This window comes from Nannospalax galili, unplaced genomic scaffold (assembly GCF_000622305.1).
Source record: "Nannospalax galili isolate Female #2095 unplaced genomic scaffold, S.galili_v1.0 scaffold410, whole genome shotgun sequence".
NCBI lineage: Eukaryota > Metazoa > Chordata > Mammalia > Rodentia > Spalacidae > Nannospalax > Nannospalax galili.
The window spans coordinates 2,076,334-2,098,715 of record NW_008329143.1 but is presented as its reverse complement, the minus strand read 5'-3'; the positions used below and the strand labels follow the sequence as shown (position 1 = coordinate 2,098,715).

The 22,382-nt window shown below is 47.3% G+C and overlaps 2 protein-coding genes and 1 non-coding gene across 6 annotated transcripts in view; 2 read left to right on the top strand and 1 right to left on the bottom strand.

Moving 5' to 3' along the window:
• Positions 1–13,117, top strand: part of Dus2 (dihydrouridine synthase 2) — a gene marked incomplete at its 5' end in the record, with an annotated part of 34,491 nt that extends 21,374 nt beyond the window's left edge. For all 3 annotated transcript variants that reach the window (XM_029563994.1, XM_008834097.3, XM_029563986.1), the window contains 7 exon segments: positions 2,896–2,982; positions 5,512–5,680; positions 7,292–7,413; positions 8,839–8,988; positions 10,250–10,337; positions 11,280–11,353; positions 11,573–13,117. In XM_029563994.1, the coding sequence (XP_029419854.1) occupies positions 2,896–2,982; positions 5,512–5,680; positions 7,292–7,413; positions 8,839–8,988; positions 10,250–10,337; positions 11,280–11,353; positions 11,573–11,810 (928 nt within the window). In that variant the 3' untranslated portion in view covers positions 11,811–13,117.
• Positions 13,118–18,360: 5,243 nt separating this feature from the next.
• Positions 18,361–22,382, top strand: part of Nfatc3 (nuclear factor of activated T cells 3) — an 80,564-nt gene continuing 76,542 nt past the window's right edge. For both annotated transcript variants that reach the window (XM_008834065.3, XM_008834074.3), the window contains exon 1: positions 18,361–18,708. In XM_008834065.3, the coding sequence (XP_008832287.1) occupies positions 18,609–18,708 (100 nt within the window). In that variant the 5' untranslated portion in view covers positions 18,361–18,608. The remainder of the gene's footprint in view (positions 18,709–22,382) is intronic.
• LOC115070541 lies at positions 21,950–22,084 on the bottom strand. Its single transcript, XR_003849702.1, has one exon. It is a non-coding gene; the product is annotated as a small nucleolar RNA SNORA67 (small nucleolar RNA).

Sequence of the window (22,382 nt, the reverse complement as noted above, 5' to 3'; positions counted from 1 at the left end):
TTTATTTTTGTCTTTTTGAGACAGGGTCTCCCTGCAGCCTCAGCTGTCCTGGAACTATGTGGACCAGCCTGGCCTTGAACTCACAGAGATCCACCTGCCTCTGCCTCCCAAGTGCTGGGATTAAAGGTGTGTATCACCATGCCCGGCTTAATTTATTTATTTTTTATTATTTTATGTGTATGAGTATATTCCCTGCATGTATGTAAGTGCACCCGTCATGCAATCCTGCAGAGGTCAGAAGAGGGCATCAGATTCCCCTGGAACTGGAGTTATGGATGGTTGTTAGCTGCCATGTGGGTGCTGGGAATCAAACCCGAGTCCTCTGCAAGAGCAGCCAGTTCTCTTAACCTCTGAGCCATCTCTCCAGCCCTCCAATCTATTTTCTTGATCGAGTCTCATATAGCCCATGTTAGCCTCAAACAATACATAGCTGAGGCTGTCCTTGAAGTCCTGATCTTCTTGCCTCTACCTTCTAAGTATTGGAATTATAGACATGCGCCACCACAGACAGCTTCTATTTTTTAATACAGGGTTTCACTGTGTAGACTAGTCTGACCTGAACTGTTATTCCTTCTGCCTAAGCCTCCCAAGTGCTGGGATTTCAGGCATAAACCACCACACCCACTGAATTTCATTTTCTTTCTACTTCATTGAGCAATAGCTTCTCCCTTGAATGACCCAAGCAGATGGCTGTTGTTTTAAAGGTGCTATTTCTGTTGCCTGCCCCTATTGGACTGCCAGTTATCCCAATGACTTCTTTAAACAGTTCTTGTATCTGTAGCTCATGTGTTCTCTATTGGAAGCTGAGGTCTTTGCTTTATTTCCCTTTTCTTCTTCATTATAACCTGTATTCTACTATCCCCCCTTCCCTTAAGATCTTTCTTCCCTTTTGGGTGTTTGAGACCATACACTTGGCCCAAATAAACCAGATTACTTTTACTTTAAGGTTGGTTGAGGATCTGGTCCTCAGGGGTCACATGGGCTTGGGAGGAGCCTCTGGCTCCTTAGGCCTTTTATTTTATTTTATTTCTTTGGTCTTTTTGAAGCAGGGTCTCCCTGTAAGCCCCAGCTGTCCTGGAACTCACTATGTAGACCAGGCTGGCCTTGAACTCACAGAGATCCGCCTGCCACTGCCTCCCAAATGCTGGGACTACAGGCATGCGCCACCACGCCCGGCTATTTTTTATTTTTTTTAATAGGGTCTCACTATATCTCTGACTGGTCTAAATCTTATGGTGTAGCCCAAGCTGACTTTGAACTCATGAGACCCCTTGTCTCAGTTTACTAAGTGCTAGGATTGTAAGCATGAGGCACCAGGGCCTGCCTGAGCTGGGCTGTTTCTGTAGGCAGCTCTCTGTCTCCTTGTCAGATCTGTTCCCTGTTACTAACATGTCTTTTTTACACAATCCTGGTTAGTAGACTTTGGCTAGTGGCCTCTCTTCTCTGACATTTTTGACATTCTTTTTTTTTTTTTTTGGTCTTTTTGAGACCAGGTCTCCCTGTAGCCCTAGCTGTCCTGGAACTCACTATGTAGACCAGGCTGGCCTCGAACTCATAAAGATTTGCCTGCCTCTGTCTACCAAGTGCTGGAACTACAGGCATGTGCTACCACACCCAGCCCTCTTTTTTTTTTTTTTCTTTTGCAGCTTAGGGATTCTGTAGGAACAGCCCAGGTTGCTGGTTGTGTCTATTACAGAATTTTTGGTTATACCCTGAATGATGACATATAAAACAGAAAAGCAGAACTGCTTGGGTTGAAGCTAAGAGGAGGGGAGAAGTGACAGATGCACACATATACACATAAGTTTCTTGTTGAGGTAGCAGGGTTTGGACTCAACAGCTTTGTTTAAACCCCAGTTTGCTAGTTGTATATCCTTGAGGAAATCACTTAGCCTCTCTGATTACCACATTCCTTATTTGGCAATTAATATAATTTCTGCTTCATAGTTACTATGAAACTTTTTATGAGATTATGAATATAAAACTTTGCAAACATTATTGTCTTAATTATGGAAACTTACTTTTACTAGAAGTTGTAGGCCGTAAGAAGACAGATTTGGGTGAGTTTAAGGAAGGACTTTCTGACCATCAGAAATTCAGCAAATAGAGCTGTTGACTCTGGTGTAAAATTGGCTGCTGAGTGATGTAGAGGTGAAAGCTGGGTAGGTCCTTCTGAAGAGTCAAAGAATGTGTAGCACAGGGACCACACTCAAGCAAGAACTGGTCAACTGTTTCTGTTTGTCTTTGCACATAGCTTGGGCCAGGCATTGCTGCAGCATTGCTAAGATTTGCTTACTCATGTACAAGAACTTGCAGTTGACCTTGGTAGGAGGGGGCCCTGGATTGTGTCCTGCTTCCCTTGTGTCTTGTCGTGACAGCCATGGTCTGTGGTCTGCCCTGGCTGCCCTGGGCACGGGGCCTACCCTGTGTCAGGTGCTTCTCCCCAAGATCAGCTGTGCAACTTGGTCTCAGCATAGGCAGCTGTGTGGGAGTGGCCAGTCTGATCATGGCAGCTGTTCTAAGTCCCTCGGGAAGGACAGGGCTGAGACTGTTGGGACAGCATTTTTGTGGCACCGACTCTTTATTTCTGGCAGAGCTGTGGGGGAAGTAGTGTGACCTTGGGAGCCAGAATACCCATGTTGGTCCTCTGTAGCTATGCCACGTCTGCAGGCTCCGGAGAACTGGACTTAGCCTTCTCAGCAGGGACCTGTGCTGCTCCTGCCCCTCAGGACAGAGTTCTTACCCAGAGGTCAGGGAGGCCATTCTCTGCAAACTGTTCTGGATAACTACTACATCGCTGTCTGATCTGCTTGAGGTTCAGTAGATCTCAAGTAGATCAGACAGTAGGATTTGAGCAATGACATGGCCTTTGGTCCTCATCTCTTTATCTTTAAGGAAGCGGGAAGAACGGCCTCAGCACCCTGTCAGCTGTGAAGTCATCAGAGCTATTGCTAAAACCCTCTCCATTCCTGTCATAGCCAAGTAAGCCTCTCCTCTTCCTCACTTTTTTATGCTCTACCCCATTCAGAAAAGACTTGTGCTAGCAGTAAAAAAAATGGACTGGCAGAACATTTAAAAACTGACCACAGGCCTGGTGAGTTGGTTCAGCAGGTAAGTGTGCTTGCCACCAAGCCTGACACCCTGAGTTTGATACCTGGAACCCACATGGTGGAGAGAGAGAACCAAATCCTGTAAGTTGTTTTCTGAACTCCATGCACATCATGGCATGTGCCTCTCACTAAATAAATAAATGGCAAAAAAGGAAAGGAAGGAAGGAAGGAAGGAAGGAAGGAAGGAAGGAAGGAAGGAAGGAAGGAAGGAAGGAAGGAAGAAAGAAAGAAAGAAAGAAAGAAAGAAAAAAATCCTCAAAAAACTGGCCATAAAGGCAAAGGGGAAAAAAAGTTAGGAATGAGGCTGACAGTTGCCTGTCATATAAATCTGTTTGGTTTCTGAGAGGCTGACATAGGTCTCTAGGGCCAGGGCTCGGCACTCTAATGGGTGGGCTAGACTATGGGTGAGAATAGGGACAGAGTGAAAGGTTGCAGAAGCAGACCTAGGGCAAGGAGATGTCACACCTCGAGTTAGGTATGTAAGGTACAAGGGCTATGTAAGGAGTCCCAAGCCAGATCTCATAGCAGCATGGCTCAAGGAACATAAGGCAGGTCAAAGAAATCCAGACAAGCATTCTGGGCAACTACAGGAACTTGATTTGACAAGTGTGAGGTTCTGATGAGCACTCTGAAGACTTTAGAGTAAGACCACTTCTAGTTGTCTGTGTTGGTCACCTAGGAGTCCAGCTTAGCCTTGCTTCTTAGTACAGTACCAAGCCTCATGGAGTATGGGAGATTGGGAACAGGGAAACTCTGAGGAAAGTTACCCCTGACTGGTTAGAGGTGAGGGTGGTTGTATCCTCTAGCGAGAAATTTTAGAGGTGGTTTGCAGGACTGACTCAAGACTTTGGAGCCTGTTGCTTCTACTGTCACCTTGGGGTCCTCCTCAGCATAGATGTCTCTGGACTTTGGGTGAAATCAATAAGGACAGAGCAGTTTCAGAGAGGGTTCTTGAACTACCAGGATGGAGGGAGGGGAATTATGACCAAACTGACTACCCTAATTTCTCCCCATGATCACAGCCAAGTATGTCCTTCTCTCTAGGGTTTTGACCCAGTCCTTACAGGGTATATGAGTGGCTGTCAAGCTTGGGGATTTTCTTATGGTTCCAATACCACAGGGTTTCCTTTTCTTTTCTTTTTTAATATTTAAATTCTTATGGGACAGGTTAAGAGCACAGTTGCTCTTGCAGAAGTCCTGGGTTTAGTTCCCAGCACCCACATGGAGGCTAACAACTGTATGTAACTCTAGTTTCAGGGGATTTAATGCCTTCTTCTGGCCTCTGCAGGCATTGCTTGCATGTGGTACACTTACATACATGCAGGCAAAACATACACATAAAGTAAAAATAATTTTATTTTTTATTTTTTAAAAAATATTTTATTATTTTTATTTTTATGTGTATGAGTGTTATGCCTGCATGTAAATAAGTGCACCCATGCCGTGCAATACCAGCAGAGGACAGAAGAGGCTGTCAGATCCCCTGGAACTGGAGTTACGGACAGTTAGCTGCCGTGTGGATGCTGGAATTTGAACCCGGGTCTTCTGTAAGAACAGTCAGTGTTCTTAACCGCTGAGCCATCTCTCCAGCCCAAAATAAATAAATTTTAAAAAGAAATTTTAGAGTCAGACCATGGTGATCTGAAACTGGCTGTGTAGCCCAGTCTGGCCTTGAACTCATGATCCTCTTGCCTTAACCTCCTGGGTTCTAGGATTATAGGTATGTATCACCGTGCCTGGCTAACACTTCAGTTTTAGGCCCACATCTTCAAATGTTAGCTACCTTTGGACACCACTTTGGATAATAAGAAAAGTAGAACGTCTAAAATATGTCTTAAATGACAGGCATAGTTCAGACTACTTTACATATATTACTTAGTGCTTCTCACTTAAGAATGGGGTGTGCAGGGCTGGAAAGTTAAGAGCACTGGCTGCAACTCCAGTTCCAGGGGATCCAATGTCCTCTTCCTACCTCTGTAGGCATTGTACAACATGGGTGCACTTATACATATGTAGACAGTACATTCATATACATAAAAAAATAAAAATAATAAGTTGGTTTTTTTTTTGTTTTTTTGTTTTTTTTTTGAGGCAGGGTCTCCCTGTAGCCCCAGCTGTCCTGGAACTCACTATGTAGATCAGGCTGGCCTTGAACTCACAGAGATCCACCTGCCTCTGCCTCCCAAGTGCTGGGATTAAAGGCATGCACCACCACGCCTGGCTATAAAATATATTTTTTAAAAAGAATGGGATATGCATTATAATCACTTTACTAAAGCTCTGATAGCTGACTTGGCTAAATTTGAACTAATAATGAGTGACAGACCTGGCAGTCATCTTTTTCTGGAAATGCTGGTAGGTTCCATTATGGGGTATTTCTAACCTTCCTGTTGTTGTTTAGTGGAGGATCTCATGATCACATCCAGCAACATTTGGACATAGAGGACTTTCGACAAGCCACAGCTGCCTCTTCAGTGATGGTGGCTCGAGCAGCCATGTGGAACCCTTCCATCTTCCTCAAGGATGGTCTGCGGCCCCTGGAGGAAGTCATGCAGAAGTACATCAAATATGTAAGTCTTCACACACTCTTTTTTTTCTTTTTATTTTTGAGACAGGGCTCATAGCTGAGGCTGGTCTCAAATTCCTGTCTCCTGCCTCTGTCTCTCAAGTGTTGAGATTACAGGTATGTGCCACCATTCCCAGCTTTAGAATAGCTTTTTTAAAACCAGTTTCTTCTTACTAGGAGTTTAATAGTTGTGCCAAAGGAATTTTTTGATGATTTCACCTACCTGTTTTTCATTGGTACAACCCTGGGACACTGGGATTCTGTAATGGGTTGTGCATGTACAGGGGCTGAAACAATGAATGGACTTCAAATTCTTCAAGCAGTTGGACCTGAGAAGGTGCAGTCTTGCCTAGAACATCTTCCACTTTCCTTTTAGTCCTGCCTGAGGCTGTCTGTGCCCTCTCTAAGCCAAGGCATTTGGGTATTTTTCATGACTGTTAAGCTGGAATGGTAGCATGAGGCCTGTATCCAGTTGTGGGCAGTGTCTATCCTATAGCCTCCCTTCTCTAGTGCTGCAGTCCTCATCCTCTGGGTGTCCTGTTGGTCAGATTGGTGACTGTCAGCTCTTCAGCACTCTAAGTCAGCTACAGACATGGGGCTTTACCTCAGGTCAGGTCAGCTGCCCAGCTCTTCTGGTCACCTGGCAAATGTGTGGCAGAGAAGACATATTCAGCAGTGCTGAGCCTGCTTACTGGGTAAAAGGTGATGTTATCACTCCTGCTCAGCATCCCTTGGCAGCTTTCAAAGAGGATGTGTTGTCACAGAGAAAGAGAGTGGCCTCAAGCATCAACAGCACTGCTTCTGGTCTAGTCAGGTACTTTCTGGGCCAAATAAGCTGAATCATAGTTCTGCCTCTGGTCAGGGCTTACCCACTTATTCCATATCTTGTCCTAAACATGCCAACACACCTTCTCAGGCACTAAAGACAGGCCCAGAGGAGATTCTACAGTGGTATAGGGGGTGAGGGCTTGGAGGAGATTCTGTGTGAGAAGCTTTCACCTACTGGTACTCTCTGCCATACCCTAGGTGGGTGGGCATCCATAGTATTCCTATGTAGTCATCTTGCCTCCCTGGCCCTCACTTCTCAGACTGTAGAGTCAGGAAACAGCTGTACCTCTCTTTGTATAGATACAAGAAATGATAGGTAATGTGTGTGAACACGCTTGGTAGATGGCGCTGTGCCCACTTGTGGGGAAAGTTGGAGAGAGGCTAGTTAAGATATGGGAAGCTTGGAAGGTGCTCATCCTGTTTGTAAGGAATAGAAGAATCTTACCCCTGTCCTCAAGTTAGATTTGCCCTGAAATGTTATCTCTCTCTCCCCTAGAAGATGCTTAGCATTGGGTTTTGTATGATAGTCTGTGGCTGAAGCATGGGTTGGTTCTATGTACTTCTGGCCCTCAGGCAGGCTGTCCAGGTGAGTAAACTGTTGATCATGGACACCACATTTTTTATTACATGGAAGAATATGTGGCAGGGTGGAGGTAGCTCTTATACGGGGGTCACATACACTTGGGTATAAGCAAGGGTGGCGTGAACTCCTTTCCATTGCATCAGAGCCTAGCTCAGGTCTCAGTGTTCGCTGTTAACAGGTAGGTTTATGTTATTTTCCACCCAGGCAGTACAGTATGACAACCACTATACCAACACCAAGTATTGCTTGTGCCAGATGCTACGGGAACAGTTGGAGTCACCCCAGGGAAGGTTGCTCCATGCTGCCCAGTCTTCCCGGGAAATCTGGTAAGAGGGGCAATGGTCTAGCCCTCTGTTCTTGCAGATGTTGCCTAGCTTACTTTGCTGAGGGACCATGGACACAGCTTCTAGGTGTGGATGTGTAGGAGTGGGGTGGTAATATAGCTTTGCTTTATAGAAGTGGGTACTTTTCTTTTTTTTCCTTTTTGCTCTTTTGGAGACAGGGTCTCCCTGTAGCTGCAGCTGGCCTGGAACTCAATCTGTAGACCAGGCTGGCCTTGAACTCCCAGAGATCTACCAAGTGCCAGGATTAAAGGTGTGCACCACCAAACCCGGCAGAAGTATGTACTTCAAAGCTTTGAAACACTGATCTCAGAAGAAGAGTTTTGGGAATTAGGGCACTGGTAGAGTAGAGGAAGCAAAGGATAGTCCCAAGGATTCCTGAGGAAGAAGGGGAAAGACAGAATCAGGAGAGACAGAGCTGTAGAAGATTTGGTGCACTTTCTCTTTTTTTGTTGTTTTTTTTGAGACAGGGTCTCCCTGTATCCCCAACGGGCCTTGAACTCACTATATAGACCAGGCGGGCCTCGAATTCTTAGAGATCTGCCTGCCTCTGCCTCCTGAGTACTGGGACTAAAGGCATGTACCACCATGCCCAGCTAGATCTGGTGCACTTTCAACTCAGGTGGTTAACACCTGAAGATCCTTCACAGCTTAGCTTAGTCCCAGCTATGTCAGCTTCCTGTTTACTAGTCTATTTCCCTACCTCCAAATTTGTGCTCCTACTTGGGTCCTCTGACAAAAAGGTCTTTATTCCTCACATTGGCTGTCTGTACCCTCTACCCTCTAAGGAGGCTTTCTGAATCATGTTTTCCCTGGAGGATCCTTGCACAAGGTTCTTTCTAGAAGGGAAAGCTCTGCCAGAGGCCTTCTGCCACCTTTGTCTTGTGATGCTGGGTGTGATCCTCTCCCACATAGGTTAAGCAACTAGACATCAGTGTCTTGTGAATTCCAGAAGAGAATGTAACTCTGCAGCTCTGAGTGGTACTTCCATTCAACCTAGGTCTGTTGTAACTATGGGCAGTGAGGATTCAGTCAGTTGTCAGACCTCTGTCTCTTCTTCCCATGGGCCCACATGAGGATGACACTAAGTATACCCCAGGTATTTGATCAGCGTAGGTCAACTTTGTCATGATTGGCTGTCTGGGCACAGCCATTTGTGTGTTGATCCTCTGGAACCCTTTCTTCCCATTCCAGCCTCCCTCTAGTATCCATACTAGAGGGTTTAAATTCATCTCCAGTTTCCAGTTTAGGCAGATGCTAGGGTAGGTAGGAAGTACCTTCTGCTAGCTAGGCGCCAGTGGAGTTTTGATGTATTTGGTGCAGGAGTTTCTTGGTGGTATGGTCATGGCTATCCTGTAGTGGATGCTGTTCCACTAAGGTTCCTACCCTACTCTACTTCTTCGTCCACAGTGAAGCCTTTGGCCTTGGTGCCTTCTATGAGGAGACCATGAGGGAACTGGATGCCCGGCGAGCTGACTTCTTGGCCAAGACTCCAGAGGAGGTTGAGGAGCCAGCTGAAGACACCTCTGGCATCATTAAGATGGCTATCAAGTTTGACAGGTAGGTTTTTGATGTATGGCAGGGCCTGTTCCCTTGAGGATTTATTGGTAATTATGAATGTGATTAATATCAAGCCTAGGGACCACAAGTTTCCTGAGTTTGAACATCTGTTCTCAGGTTTCAGAATTCCAAAGAAGGTACTTTTTTTTGAGATAGGGTCTCATGTAGCCCAAACTGGTCTTGAACTGGCTATGTAGCTGAGGATGACCTTGAAGTCCTGATCCTCCTGCTCCTACCTCCTGAGTGCTGGAAATACAGCACATGTGTTACTGTGCCTGACTCCCCAAAAGAAGGTACTTTAAGGGAAGATAGTTTCTGAAAGCCCAGGCAGCACTGATGGGGTTGTGCATGTTGTCCTAACACTAACTGAATTGAACTCTTTTTTTCCTGATCACTCCCACAATTTGGGACAGGGAGACTGGTTTTGTGTTCCTCAAAGTTTGTGCTTTTCCTTTGGAGCTCCCCAGTGGCTGTAGGAATCTTGCCTTCATTTGGCTCACCCCTGCCTATACCCACTGCTCCACACCAGGCCAGTGGTGCCCTCTCTCGGCAGAAGTGGCCTCAGTCTGATTCTTGCCTCACACTGTGACTTAGCTTTGAATGGTGCCCTTATCCTTGTCCTCTGCCATCTGGATCTGAGCCTGTCTCTAGTCTCCATACCCAGATCAGGAGCCAGTCTTGCCTGGCAAGGGCTTGAGGTGGGGGTGGGAGGACAGCTGTTAGACAGTCATATGCCAGAGAGAGCTCCCAGTGGAAGTTGGAATATGTCCCTTTCACCCTGTCACAGACTGGCTCTCAAACCAGAGTTCATTGTATCTATAGCAGAGCAGATGATCCTGACACTCAGCAGATGAAATCCGAGTGGGCACTATGCTAGATCTTTGAGTCCACTCTATGGCCACCTACATTTTGGCTTCCATCTATTTTCTCTGATCTTGTCTTGAAAGGCAAAGTGAGTCTTCCTTCCTAGCTGTTGAAGCCTGTTTTACAGGCTAGAGCTTGGCGAGCTCTGAGTTTTCACACATGCACTCCCCATTTTCCAAGCATGCAGAAACCCATTTTCCCTTTAGGTGAATGTAGGCCCCAACTGCTGGTAGGATAGGAAGGGAGCCAATGGGAGTAGGCACAAGAGTCTTTGGGAAACAGCCTGATATCTGAGTTTCTCCAGTTCCTATAATGCCTGTCAATGCCTTACTGGTGGCCCTTACTGGTGGAGTAGAAATGGTAAATGAACCTTAACTTCTTCCCCTCCTTTCCCCAGGAGAGCATACCCTCCCCAAATTACCCCCAAGATGTGCCTGTTGGAATGGTGTCGGAGAGAGAGGTTGGCACAGCCTGTGTATGAAACGGTGAGTTCCTCTGTTGCCTGTCCTGCATCCAGCCAAAGTAGTCAGTCCTCCCACTGGTGCCATCACCCCAGCACACTCACAGCTTATACCCTGAGCCCCAGGCTGCTTGGCTAATATCTGGACTTGCTTTCTGTAGGTGTGAACCAGTCGTTAGTAGCAGAGTCAGTTGTTGATAGCCCCTTACCTGTGACCTTGGTCTGTTGTCCAGTTCTGGCAGACACATCTTTGAATTGGACCCCAGCCAATGGAACACAGAATTTCACCCACACATAGGGCACCTGGGGTAGAAACCTTAAGGTAGTCCTGCTTCACTTCCTTTGGTCCTATGGCTGTACCTTGTCTAGGCTGCTCTGTCTCTTTCTTACTGGCCTTCTGGCCTCCAGACTTATACTTTCTGGGCCTTGTATTCTCTTCTGCCAGAGTGAATTTTGGAAAATAAATCTAATTTCTGTCTCTTTTGTCCAAGTTTCCAGCTCCCCAAAGCCTGTAAGATTAAACCCCAACCCCTCATCAAAGAGCACAAGACCCCCAAATACCTTGCAGTTTCAAGTCTCACCAATTAAACTATTTCAGCCACATCCCAACCCCTCTGTGGGATATACCTTTTTTGCCCCAACTCTTGTCCTTTGTCATCTGGTGAACTTCTTTTTGCTGGGAACTAGCCTATATAGATGTCTGTAGGTGAAGGCCTCATAGCCATGTGCAGGTATGGCCCTTTGCTTAGGGCAATGACAGAACTCTGACACACTTGATATCATTGTCAATTTGCATAATTGCATTTCTATCTTGAAAGATGCACCAGACGCTTTCGTATAGGAGGAGCAGATGATCAGGCAGCCTTTGTTTGACTTGGGTTGGAAGCACTTCCCTTTCATTTATGTGTTTTGATGTGATGAGGCAGGTGGGCAATCTGCCCTGTTTCCTTTTGTTTTTCTACACCAGGTTCAACGACCTGTAGATCGCATGTTCTGCTCTGTTGTCACTGTTGCGGAACAAAAATACCAGTCCACTTTGTGGTAAGTTTTTCATCAGATGGTATGGGGCTGGGGGATTGGGGATCCAAGGCCAATTTTGGCCTAGGAGACTTGGGTGGATGGTGTATGAGGGTACTGGGTGATGACCCCTTTTCCAGTTTTCATTAGAATCTCTTCTAAGCATGTGTAGAATCAGGCCTTCCAGTCTCTAGTCCTGTGATCTGCCTACTTGCCTTACTGATCTTTGCCTCATTTACCCAGGGACAAGTCCAAGAAACTGGCGGAGCAGACTGCAGCCATTGTCTGTCTGCGGAGCCAGGGCCTCCCTGAGGGTCGGCTAGGTGAGGAGAGCCCTTCCTTGAACAAGCGCAAGCGAGAGACCCCTGACCAAGACCCTGGGGGCCCCAGAGCTCAGGAGCCAGCACTACCTGGGGAGATATGCAAGAAACCATTTGTGGCCTTGGGAAGTGGTGAAGAGAGCCTCCTGGAAGGCTGGTGACTACTGTCCCTGCCCTGGTCCTCAGTGCATGAACCTGACATGAAGGTGGCTGTGGGTACTAGAGCCTAAACCAGATGCCATTGGACAATTTTCTGGCTCTTGCCATGCAGGAGTTAGAAGTTCTGGCCCAGGCCATCAGCCTGGAACATGGGCCAAGGAGTTCCAGGGATAATACTATCTCTCCTCAAAGGTCTGAGTGGCAGAGCCAAGTTCCTAGGAGCCTGAACATTTTCTTTGAAAACAAGATTTTCAGGCTACACACCTAATTTGACATTGGTACAGTGCAATAAAGACACCCTGACCTTCATTCAAGGCTGACTGGTTCAGCCTTGGACTTACGTCCTGGCATAATTATTCTACTCCCATCCTCTGTGCAGAGCTGGAGCTTCCCAAAGCATGTTCCCTGCATGCAGAGGATGAGTTATTACATTTCAGGTTCACTGAATATTGGTGGAAGCAGGAAAGGACCAAGAAACCCATTTTCCTGATGGGAAACCTGAGGTGTTAGGTATCAGTCAACTTTCCTGATGAGAGGTTCTATGGACTCGCAGGAAAAAACTAGTCCCTGGTCCCTGTAAAGGACCAGCCTAGCAGAATGGGGGTAAGGGTCCCAGAATCTCCTTTATGCTGATTGGAGATCAGGGCAGGGGACACCTGGAGGCTATTGATAACAGCAATTTGGTTATTGCCAAATTCACTATTCACAGATCACACTGTCACACTCTCCCCACCCCAATCTCACTTGTGGTGGTGGAAGGAAGTGACAGATTCTCTTTTAATTTCCTCCTGGCAGTAAGAAGCAAACAACAGGCTACCACATTTCTTGGGGCCTCCCTGCTCCCCTACTGGGAGGGGTGGCCTGACCAAAGGTCCCTGCCCTGCCCTCCCTCCACTTCCTCTGCTGTAAACAGGAGGTCACACATGACCTCCCCCTTGCCAGGCTATATGGGGTGAGGAGGATTCCCCTCTAGGTCAAGCCTGTCTTTCCCATATCTCCCTTGGGCCAGCCTCATGGCTGTGTGGCAAGCTGGTCCAGGGGTCAATTCCCTGTGCCAGCCAGCAGCCCCTGGCTTTGCCTGACTCTGAATCAAAGGTCTGGTGGGTGAGGCTTTGCCTTATTCCACTGCTACCCCTCCCTGCTGCCCACACTTGCTTTTCTCTGTTCATATAAAGATACCACACTCCAGCCAGGCGTGATGGTGCTGTAGTCCTAGCACTTGGGAAGCAGAGGTAGGTGGATCTCTATGAGTTCAAGGCCAGCTAGAGCTACAGGGAACCCTGTCTCAAAAAGACAAAAAAAAAAAAAAGGATACTACATTCCTAGATGCCTCTCAGAACCCCTTGCCTTTTGACCTTGGGTAGCTCACTTGTAGCCCTCTGCCTCATAGGAAGATCAGCTGTCCTCTGCCTGTGTGAGGCTGGCTAGAGGAGAACAGGCTCACCCTGTGGTGGGGTACTGTGTGGCTAATGGTGTTACTCCATGGTGAGGCTGCCTTAACTTCCCAGTCTCCTGCTCTCAGAGTACGGCCCACTGAGGAGGAAGATACTCTTGTTCTGGTCATAGCCATCAAGGTTTAGAAAGTTTATTTCTGGATTTGTTTGTTTTTACTAAAAACTGCCCTAAAGCCAGGCATGGTGGTACATGCCTTTAGGCCCAGCACTTGGGAGGCAGAGGCAGGTGGATCTCTATGAGATCAAGGCCATCCTAGTCTATTGAGTTCCAGGCCAGCTGGGGCTACCAAGAGGCCCTGTCTCAAAAAGACCAAAATAAAATAAAATAAAATAAAATAAAACCTGCCTTAAAATGCCCTCTTCACTTTTCCTTATATCTTGACTGGAAGGTACAGACCAAGGCCCAAGAGGACCCCTTCCCCCCAAGCATGCTGGGAGAAGATTCTGGGGACCAAGCATCAGATGCTGAGATCTGTAGTCTCAGTGATCCTGATCTATGGTCTCTTCTACCAGTGTGGTTTTCTTGGGAAAGCCCCTTCCCTTAAAGGGTCAGATTCATCTCTGGGCCACAGGAAGCAGAGGCAAGGGTTGAGTGCTGCTAAGTTTCAGGCTCCATTGGGGGATGGGAGAGCTCTGACGACCCTGGGGAGAGGCTCATTGCCAGCTGCAGAGGGTCTGGTTAGTGTGTGTCCAGTGGTGGGGGGTGATTGACAAAGATCCTGGTTGAATGTGTTGGCTCTCAAATGATCTCTACTTTAGCACACTTGGGTGGTGTCTATTCTGGATTCAGTGACCTGCCTAAGGTCTGGTACTGACTGAGAGGCCCAGTCAAACCTGTTGCTATGTAGACCAGGTAGGCCTTAAACTTGTGAGGCTCCTCCTGCTTCTGCCTCCTTTACAAGTGCTGTGATTACAAATGTGTGCCACCACACCCTGCCTAAAATAAATGATTTTGATATGACCATGAGAGGAGAGAGGATGAATAAAGTTGGAGAGGTTGGTAGGGATTTCAAAACTACAGAAAGAAGTTTGATTTGGGCAAAGTTGAGGGGGAATCCCACAGGCATAGGTCCTCCCAGGTGCTGCTCCTTTTAGGACTGTGCTGAGACTGCCCTCTGGACCAAGTCCAAACCCTTAGCCCAGCAGGAGAGGACAAAGTGCTGGCCTGGGTTCTTGGCACTCTGTGCTGACTTCAGCAACTAACTTTCTGAGGTTGTAGTTGGCTGGTCTCACCCTATCTATCCAAATTGGGAACTGCTCAAGGGCAGTCCTTGTATCCTCTATGGCCAGCAGTGGTATTGGGATAAAAAGCAGGTACAGCAAACTAAAATGAAGGGGATGAGGGGATGTATGGCATGGAGAATAATTATTTTCTAAAGTCCAAGATTTCTGTTTTCCTGAGGCGTGGAACAAGGAGCTGGGCTCAGCTGGGCTAAGCTGTATCATCCCAAGGCTCTGAGGCATAGGAGAGCCTTTAGGAGTAGTGTCTCAAGGTCAGGCAACAGATAAAAGAAAAGGCTCTCTCTGAGTCTCAGGCCTGGGCCATAATTCACACAAGAAGAAAAAAGGTATACAGAGAGGCTGAAGAGATGCCTTAGCAGTTAAGAGCTTGTACTGCTCTTCCAAAGGACTGGAGTTTGGTTCCTAGCACCCATGTTAGGGGGCTCACAACCACTTGTAACTCCACCTCCATGGGGATCTGATGTCTCTGGCCTCCATGGACACTGCACTGACATGCACATACCCACCCAGAGACACATGCTCATACATATAAAACTAAAAAAAAAAAAAATTTTTTTTAAGAGGGGGCATACAGAGACTCCCACAGTCTCTGTCTATCCTGAGGTTCTGTCTACTGCACTGGTCCCCTGAGCTTCATTTTACAAAGCTCACTGAGAGATCTGCAGATGGGTTAGATGATGAGCAAGAGTTTTGGAACTGGCCAGAAGAGCTCTTGAGGGAAAGTGTTAGCCCTAGCTGGGGAACTAGTTGACAGAATATGTGTATTGGAGGAAGGGAGTAATTATGTGTAATCCAGTAGGCCCCTTTAGAGCCTTCAGCACCACAGCCATTGCTGCCTTTTTTTTCTCTGCTCCTCCTCTTCCTCCTCCCTCCTCCCCCCACCTCTGGACAAAGGGTCACATGTAGCCCAGGCTGACCTCAGACTTTCTTGTGTAGCTGAGGATGACCTTGCACTTCTGATCCTCCTACCTCTACCTCCCAAGTGCGGGGATTCAGATGGTGATTCATTTCCTGCAGTTGGTACTTACCTCTGCCCAGCCTTCATCACTCCATTTTAGATTCTCAGTTTACCCCCAGAAGCCTTCCCTACAACATGACCGCTTTCTAGGTATTCTCAGGTACTTAGTGTATGGAAGAAAAGATGCATTGCTGAACATTTAGTAAATGGGTGGAAGGCTGGGTGTAGTTGTGCACCCCTTTGATTCAGCACTTGGGAGGCAGAGGCAGGCCTGGTCTACAAGTTCCAGACCAGGCAGGGCTATATAGTGAGACCCTGTCTCAAAAAATCCAAATAAATGAATGAATAAACAAATGTGTGAATTTTTCAAAACATCTATAGTTTCTCTGTGGTCCCTTGTAGCCTGACTGGTTGAGCCCCTGGTTCAGGTAAAGTCATATCTAGAGGGCTGGGGGACTGGATAAATGTCCACTTTCTCAATCTAAATTACAGCTTGTGATGTATGTATCTAGGGATGGGGCAGGGAACACAACTTGAAATTGTTTTATGGGAATGGGGAGGTAAGCTGGCTGATTTTGGGAGGCTTATAGTATACTGATCTGCTACTAGTAGCTGATCTAGCAGCCTGTCTCAAGTAGAGGGCTGCACAGCTAATGTGGCATTTGGTCTCCAAGTTTCATACTTAGGCTTTCTAGGTTAGAGACCCTCCAAAGGCAAGACAGTTACTGTAAAATATTTTTTACCCACTTAATACATCAGTTCCCCCTCCATTTTTTCTTTCTTTCTTTTTTTTTTTTTTTTGAGACAGGGTCTCATGTAGTCCAAGCTATCCTCAAATTCATTATGTAACAGGATGATCTTGAACTCCTGATACTTGGCCTGCACCTTGCAAGTGTTGGGATTACAGGAGTGTGCCATCATAGCAGACTGCTTTTTCGTCCTTGACTATTAGTTCAGTGTTCCATTTAGAATTGACCAAGTCCCCTGCTTTAAACCTTTGTTATGTCCTCAGAATGAAGTCCAGGTATCACACAGTAACCTACTGTAATCTGCCCACCCATCCAGACTCACTTTTGCTTCTGCCCTGTTTGCAGGTACTTTCTGGTCTCCATGTCTTTGGAAATCTGTTCCCTCCCTGGAACAAACTGTCCTCACCTCTTGCCTGGCTCTCCAATTCCTATTAATCCTGTAGAGGCCCTGTAGCCAGGGTAGGAGTTGAGCTTCCTGGAGCTCCTTCCACAGTTCTAATCTCTTTGCACAGTAATTACAGATTTGCTGTTCTTCTCTCCCAGCACTGAAGGGAGACTCTGTCTGTATGCTCAGGTCCAGCATAAGTACTGGCATAAAGCCCTGAATAAGAATGAACAGGTTTGCCAGGCATGGTGGCGCACACCTTTAACCTCAGCACTTGGGAGGCAGAGGCAGGCGGATCTCTGTGAGTTCAAGGCCAGCCTGGTCTACATAGTGATTTCCAGGACAGCGGGGGCTACAGGGATACCCTGTCTCAAAAAGCCCCTCCCCCAAGATGAACAGGTTCAAGATGAATGTCTCACATTCTCAGAACATTCCCTGTTCTTCTGACTGTAGGCTTAGTTGGGTTCACCCTAGAGCACCCTCATAGCTCAGGAATTACAGAGACACTAAGATCTTTGCAAGGAGCTCTTCTTTGCCCCATTCTCCCAGGGGCTCTTGTCAGTAGTGTGGGATGTGTTGTACACTCCATGAAGTGGCATTTCTGAGGCCTCTCACTTGCATCCAAGCCTCAAACAGCACCTGGGTGCCTCTAGCAGCACTCACCTAGGACTGTTATGTCCTGTGGGCTCTGCTCCAGCATGGAGCTGGGGGAGGTGGTCACTGGAGCTTTTCTCAACTCCCAGTCTTAATTATGCATCTCAGTAGAGCACTAAGTAAACAAGTTTGAGTCCCTAGACTCCAAGGGATGGCGTCTTGGACCGTCTCTGGGGAAGGCAGGCCCGTTGGGGTGAGGCCAAGAGTGAACACAGTTCTTCTGACAGTGTCACTCAGTACCCGGTTGGCTGCTCTCGGTTTGGGTGGCACACCACCTCCTGATTTTATGGTTGTGCACTGGGATGCAGGAGTCAGAAGGGGCCTCCCCTCGGTGTCTGCTCAAATTCCAGTAGGACCCAGACCCGGATTCTCTGACTTAGAGGACTAGAAAGTGCATGCCATCATCCAGGGAGCAGCTGTCTGCCAGCTATTAGGGACAAAGGCGCAGCGACGGAGGCTGGGCCCCGCCCCTCAGGGGTGGAGCTGTAGCGACCGCGAGTTCCAACTCCGGACTTTTCTCGCAATCCCGGTTTCCTTCAGCTCTACCCCAGCCTATCGAGAGGCTCGATCCAGTCCCCGGCCCAGTCGAGATTCTGCCACTGAGATTGGGATGGAGGGATGCTTGGGTGAGTGTGTGTTGATACTCTCGAGATGTCCTGATGCATGCTCTCTAAACCCTGACCTAAGAAATAGGTATACCGATGGGGACAAATACCAAGATGCCCATAACCCCAGTGCTCGAGTAACCCTTCCTCGACGTGAGCTCCGCCCAGTGGGAGAAGGACTCTTTTCCAATTGGCCTGTGGTGGCCCCCAATATAATCAGACGACACTATTGGCTCTACGAGCGTCTGGGCTTAGAAGCGGAAGGAAGAGGGGTTCAACTACAACTCCCGAGAGGTAGCGGGGCTCTTGGTTACACGACTTCCTCTCAGAAGAGTCGCGCGATAGGCCAGCGTCTGTGGGTGGGGGGGCTGTCAGACGAGCCAGCGGTCTATGGGCAGCCCCGCCCGATGGGCGCGCGGTGGGGGGCGGGGCTGGGTGCGCGGCAAGGCGCGGGAGCGCGCCGGCGGTGGTGGTGGCGCGGCGGCGGAGCCTGGCCGAGGGGGGGGCGGGGAACTTTGGCTGGGGCGACCGCGGCTTCTTGGGCGCTTTAGACTGCTGGCGGTGGCGGCTCCTGGAGCGGCGGGGCGCTCGGCCAGCTTTCTAGCTCGGAACCGAGCGCCAGGGTTCGCGGGCCCGGCCTGGAAAGTTTGCTGGGGAGCCGCAACCTCCTGGCCGGCGCGGCCCAGCATGAAGCGGCGCTGAGGAGCTGCCGCGGCCGCCTGAGGAGGAGCCGCAGCACCCCGGGCCACGCCGATGACTACTGCAAACTGTGGCGCCCACGACGAGCTCGACTTCAAACTCGTCTTCGGCGAGGACGGGGCGGCGCCGGAGTCCCAGGGCTCGCGGCCTGCAGGTGGGTACCGGGCCGGCCGGGATTATGCTCTTCCCTCCCCTCCCGCGAGCTGCCCGGTGTGCGTGCGTGTGGTGAGTGGAGCCCCGTTAGTCCGCGGAGGAGGCGGCGGCGCGTGGGTCACCGCGACGAGGAAGTGGCTGGGCTGGCCGCGAACCCAGGGCGAACTCGACTCCCGGAGGCCCGGGGACGCCCGGGGTTTGGAGTCGGAGCCGGGGCCAAAGCCCCAGAGGCGTCTGGTTGTCGCTGCGGTACCAGAGTGGTGTTTAGGAAACCCTGTGCAGCGTAGGTTGCACTTGACTGTGTTGTTTGTAAAACTCCTGCTTTGAAAGGTGTATTAGTTTAAGTCTACTTTTTCTGGGAAAGTAGTGCTCTGGAAAGAATTGGTTTCCAGTTGTGCAGATTTATGTTCGTTCTGCACTTAGTATGTTGTAACGAGACTTCTGGAAACTGGGTTTATTTGCTTGAGCAAAGTGTTTGGGAAGACTTTTTTTTTAAAAACAAGGTAGGGTTCGTTTTTCATAATTGCGCTAGAATGAATGTTCTGGAAGTCTTGTTTTAAGAAAAGTCCTTCTCAGTAGATCATTTAAAGGAGATCTTAAATTGGGAAAGCTGGGCACCGTAATGCTTGCAGGTCAGACCAGTAAGGAAATAGAAACAGGATGACTGGGGACTTAACGCTCCTGTGACCTGGTTTGGAATAGTGTGGTTCATTAAGTTCAATTTTCCTATTACTTATGCAGGAGAACTTAGAAAAGGAGATGGATAAGAATAATCCCTATTTATATTTTTCCAGTATTAGGTGAGTTAGGTATTGTTCATATTGATGTCCAAAAGATCCATTTCTCAGAGTTGCACTGAAAATTTTGTGATCGTGAGTTGTAAGAATTTCCTGCGTGGTACAAGTGCCAGTGTTATCATTTCCTTTTCAGCCTTTATATGTTAGATATCTTTTTCAGTATAATAAATAATTTACAATAGTAATGTGTTGGCTGTGTTTATTTCCAGTTCCATTAGCATTATTTGAGCACCTATTATGTTGAAGGTACCATTAGGTACTTAGTTGTGTAGTGTTACTTGGATGCAGAAAGTCTCAGAATCCTAAGGAGGTTGGGAAATAGTTAAGGAGATACATAGTCCAAATAATTGCTTCTAGGCAGAATTGTGATGCATTTTATAAATAGAAGAAGAAACAGGAAAAGTGGGGTTTGTGAAGAGGATGGCATTGAATTGTGCTTCGATTATTGAGACTGAACAAAATAAAAGCAACTTGTTTGGACATTTTTATTATAAAGAATACAAATAGTTGATATCAGCAAACGTTTTTTGGGCACAAACAAGGTTAAAGCGTGTTGGGTTTTTTTTGTTTTGTTTTGTTTTTATGTTTTTGAAGCAGGGTCTCCCTGTAGTCCCAGCTGTCCTGGAACTCACTATGTAGACCAGGCTGGCCTTGAACTCACAGAGATTCGCCTGCCTCTGCCTCCCAAGTGCTGGGACTGCAGGTATGCGCCACCACACCCTGCGGTTAAAGCATGTTGTATAGTAAATATGTGGTTTATGAAGGTACTAATCCTACATGAATAATGAGTGTCATCATGTAAGTAAGAATTTAGGTACATTCAGAATATTGAATAACATTTAAAGCCATGAAGATAGCTTTAATTAATTTTGAGACAATGTCATGTAGTTAGACTGTCCTTAAACGCTCTGATCCTCCTGCCTCCATCTTCCAAGTATTAGATTACCAGTCTCTGTACCACCAGGCCTAACAAGAAGATAGCTTTAAAAAAAGCATTTAGGCTGAGGGGCTCGCGAGCTGGCTTAGCAGTTAAGAGCACTGACTGCTCTTGCAGAGGACCCAGGTTCAATCCCCAGCATCCACATGGCGGCTACGAACCTTCCTTAACTCCAGTTCCAGGGGACACCAAAGCCCTCTTCTGACCTCCTCGGCATTACATGGCACAGTGCACTCACATACATGCAGGCAATACACTCAAGACACATTTAAAAAAAAATTTAGGCTGAATGTGGTGATGCACTCTTTTAATCCCAGCACTCAAGAGGCAGAGGCACATGGATCTCTCTGTGAGTTTGAGGCCAGACTAGTCTACATACTGAGTTTAGGCTAGCCAGGGCTGCATAGTGAGACCCTGTCTCAAATTTTTTTTTTTATTTGGCCATACAGATTTAAAAAATATATATATTTGAAGATTTATTGCTATTTTTGATTATGTGTATGTGTGTGTCTCAGTATGTGTATGGACAGGTGTTCTTGGAGGCCAGAGGTATCAGATCCACAGGGAGCTTGAGTTACAGGCAGTTGTAAGCTGCTGGACCAAATTCAGTGCTGGGAACCACATTCAGGTCCTTTCCAAGAGTGATACCTGCTCTTAACTGCTCAGCCATCTCCCTGGCCCCCATTTTGATATTTAAAAAGGATCTAGAAGGAATTAAAAATTGAAACTTGATTTATAGTTGAAATTTCTAAAGATAAGCATGAATAGTTTTATTTTTAATAAAATTCCAGCAGGCTCTTCCCTCATTCCCACCTCTTTCCCCTCCTCCTTTGACCATCCATATTCCACTCCCTTCCCCCTCCTTTTGTCCCTCCTTTTCTCTTTTCTTTCTTTCTGAGATATAGTCTTCATGTAGGCCAGGCTGACCTTGACCCATAGCAATCCTCCTGCCTCAGCTATGTAGATATGAGCCAGCATACCCAGTGATCATTTTCTTAAGATTAATTTTTTCCCATTATGATGAAATACATATGAAAAAATAAATTTTTTTTTGTTTCTGTATTTTTCTCCAAGATTCCTTCTTTTTGCTTCAAAAAGTGACATTTATTCAAAGAGAAAGGGGGGAAAAAAGAGAACAGATATCCATCCCATGGCTCTTTTACCTCCCCCCTCCATAGTTCCTCAACCACCCAGGATTGAACCCTGGCTAGGGCCAGGTAGCACGACAGCCCTTCAAAAGAGGTCAGCAACACTGAGGCATATCTCTTCAGTGGAGGTGTTATAGAAAGTCTCAGTGTCTCAAAGAGCTTTCTTGTCATCTTCTGTGACCATGTTAATAGCTACACCTTGGTGACCACCGTGCCTAATTCTGTGGATATAATTTTCTTTGGTTGGAAGGTCATTATTGATGACTAAAGAAAGGTGCTACACATCATTGCCTCTGGCCTGTGTCAAGAAAGATGACAAACAGCCTGTTGGTGAGGACCCAATCTATCCAGACTGAATTTATATGTAGGCAGCCCAAGTAAGGCAAAGGAAATGTGCATCCCTTATTCTCAAAGACCTTAGGCATGCCAGGTTTTCTTCCAAGTTACTATGTCCCTGAGAAGGGCACCAGTTTTCCTCTTAGAGGACTTGTGAATTTTTGGCAGAGTCTGGTCTAGAATTCACTGTATAGCCTAGACTAGCCTCAAACTTGAAGTAGTCTTCCTGCCTCAGCCTCTGAGAGTGCTGGGATTACTGATGTGAGCTACAATGTTCAGCTAATTCAGCTGATTTTTTGTTTGTTTGTTTGGTTGGTTGGTTTTTTTGAAACAGAATCTCCCTTGTAGCTCCAGCTGGCCTGGAACTCTCTGTCAACCAGGTTGGCCTGGAACTCTCTGTTGACCAGGTTGGCCTGGAACTCATGGAGATGCTTTCCTCTGACTCCCAAGTGCTGGG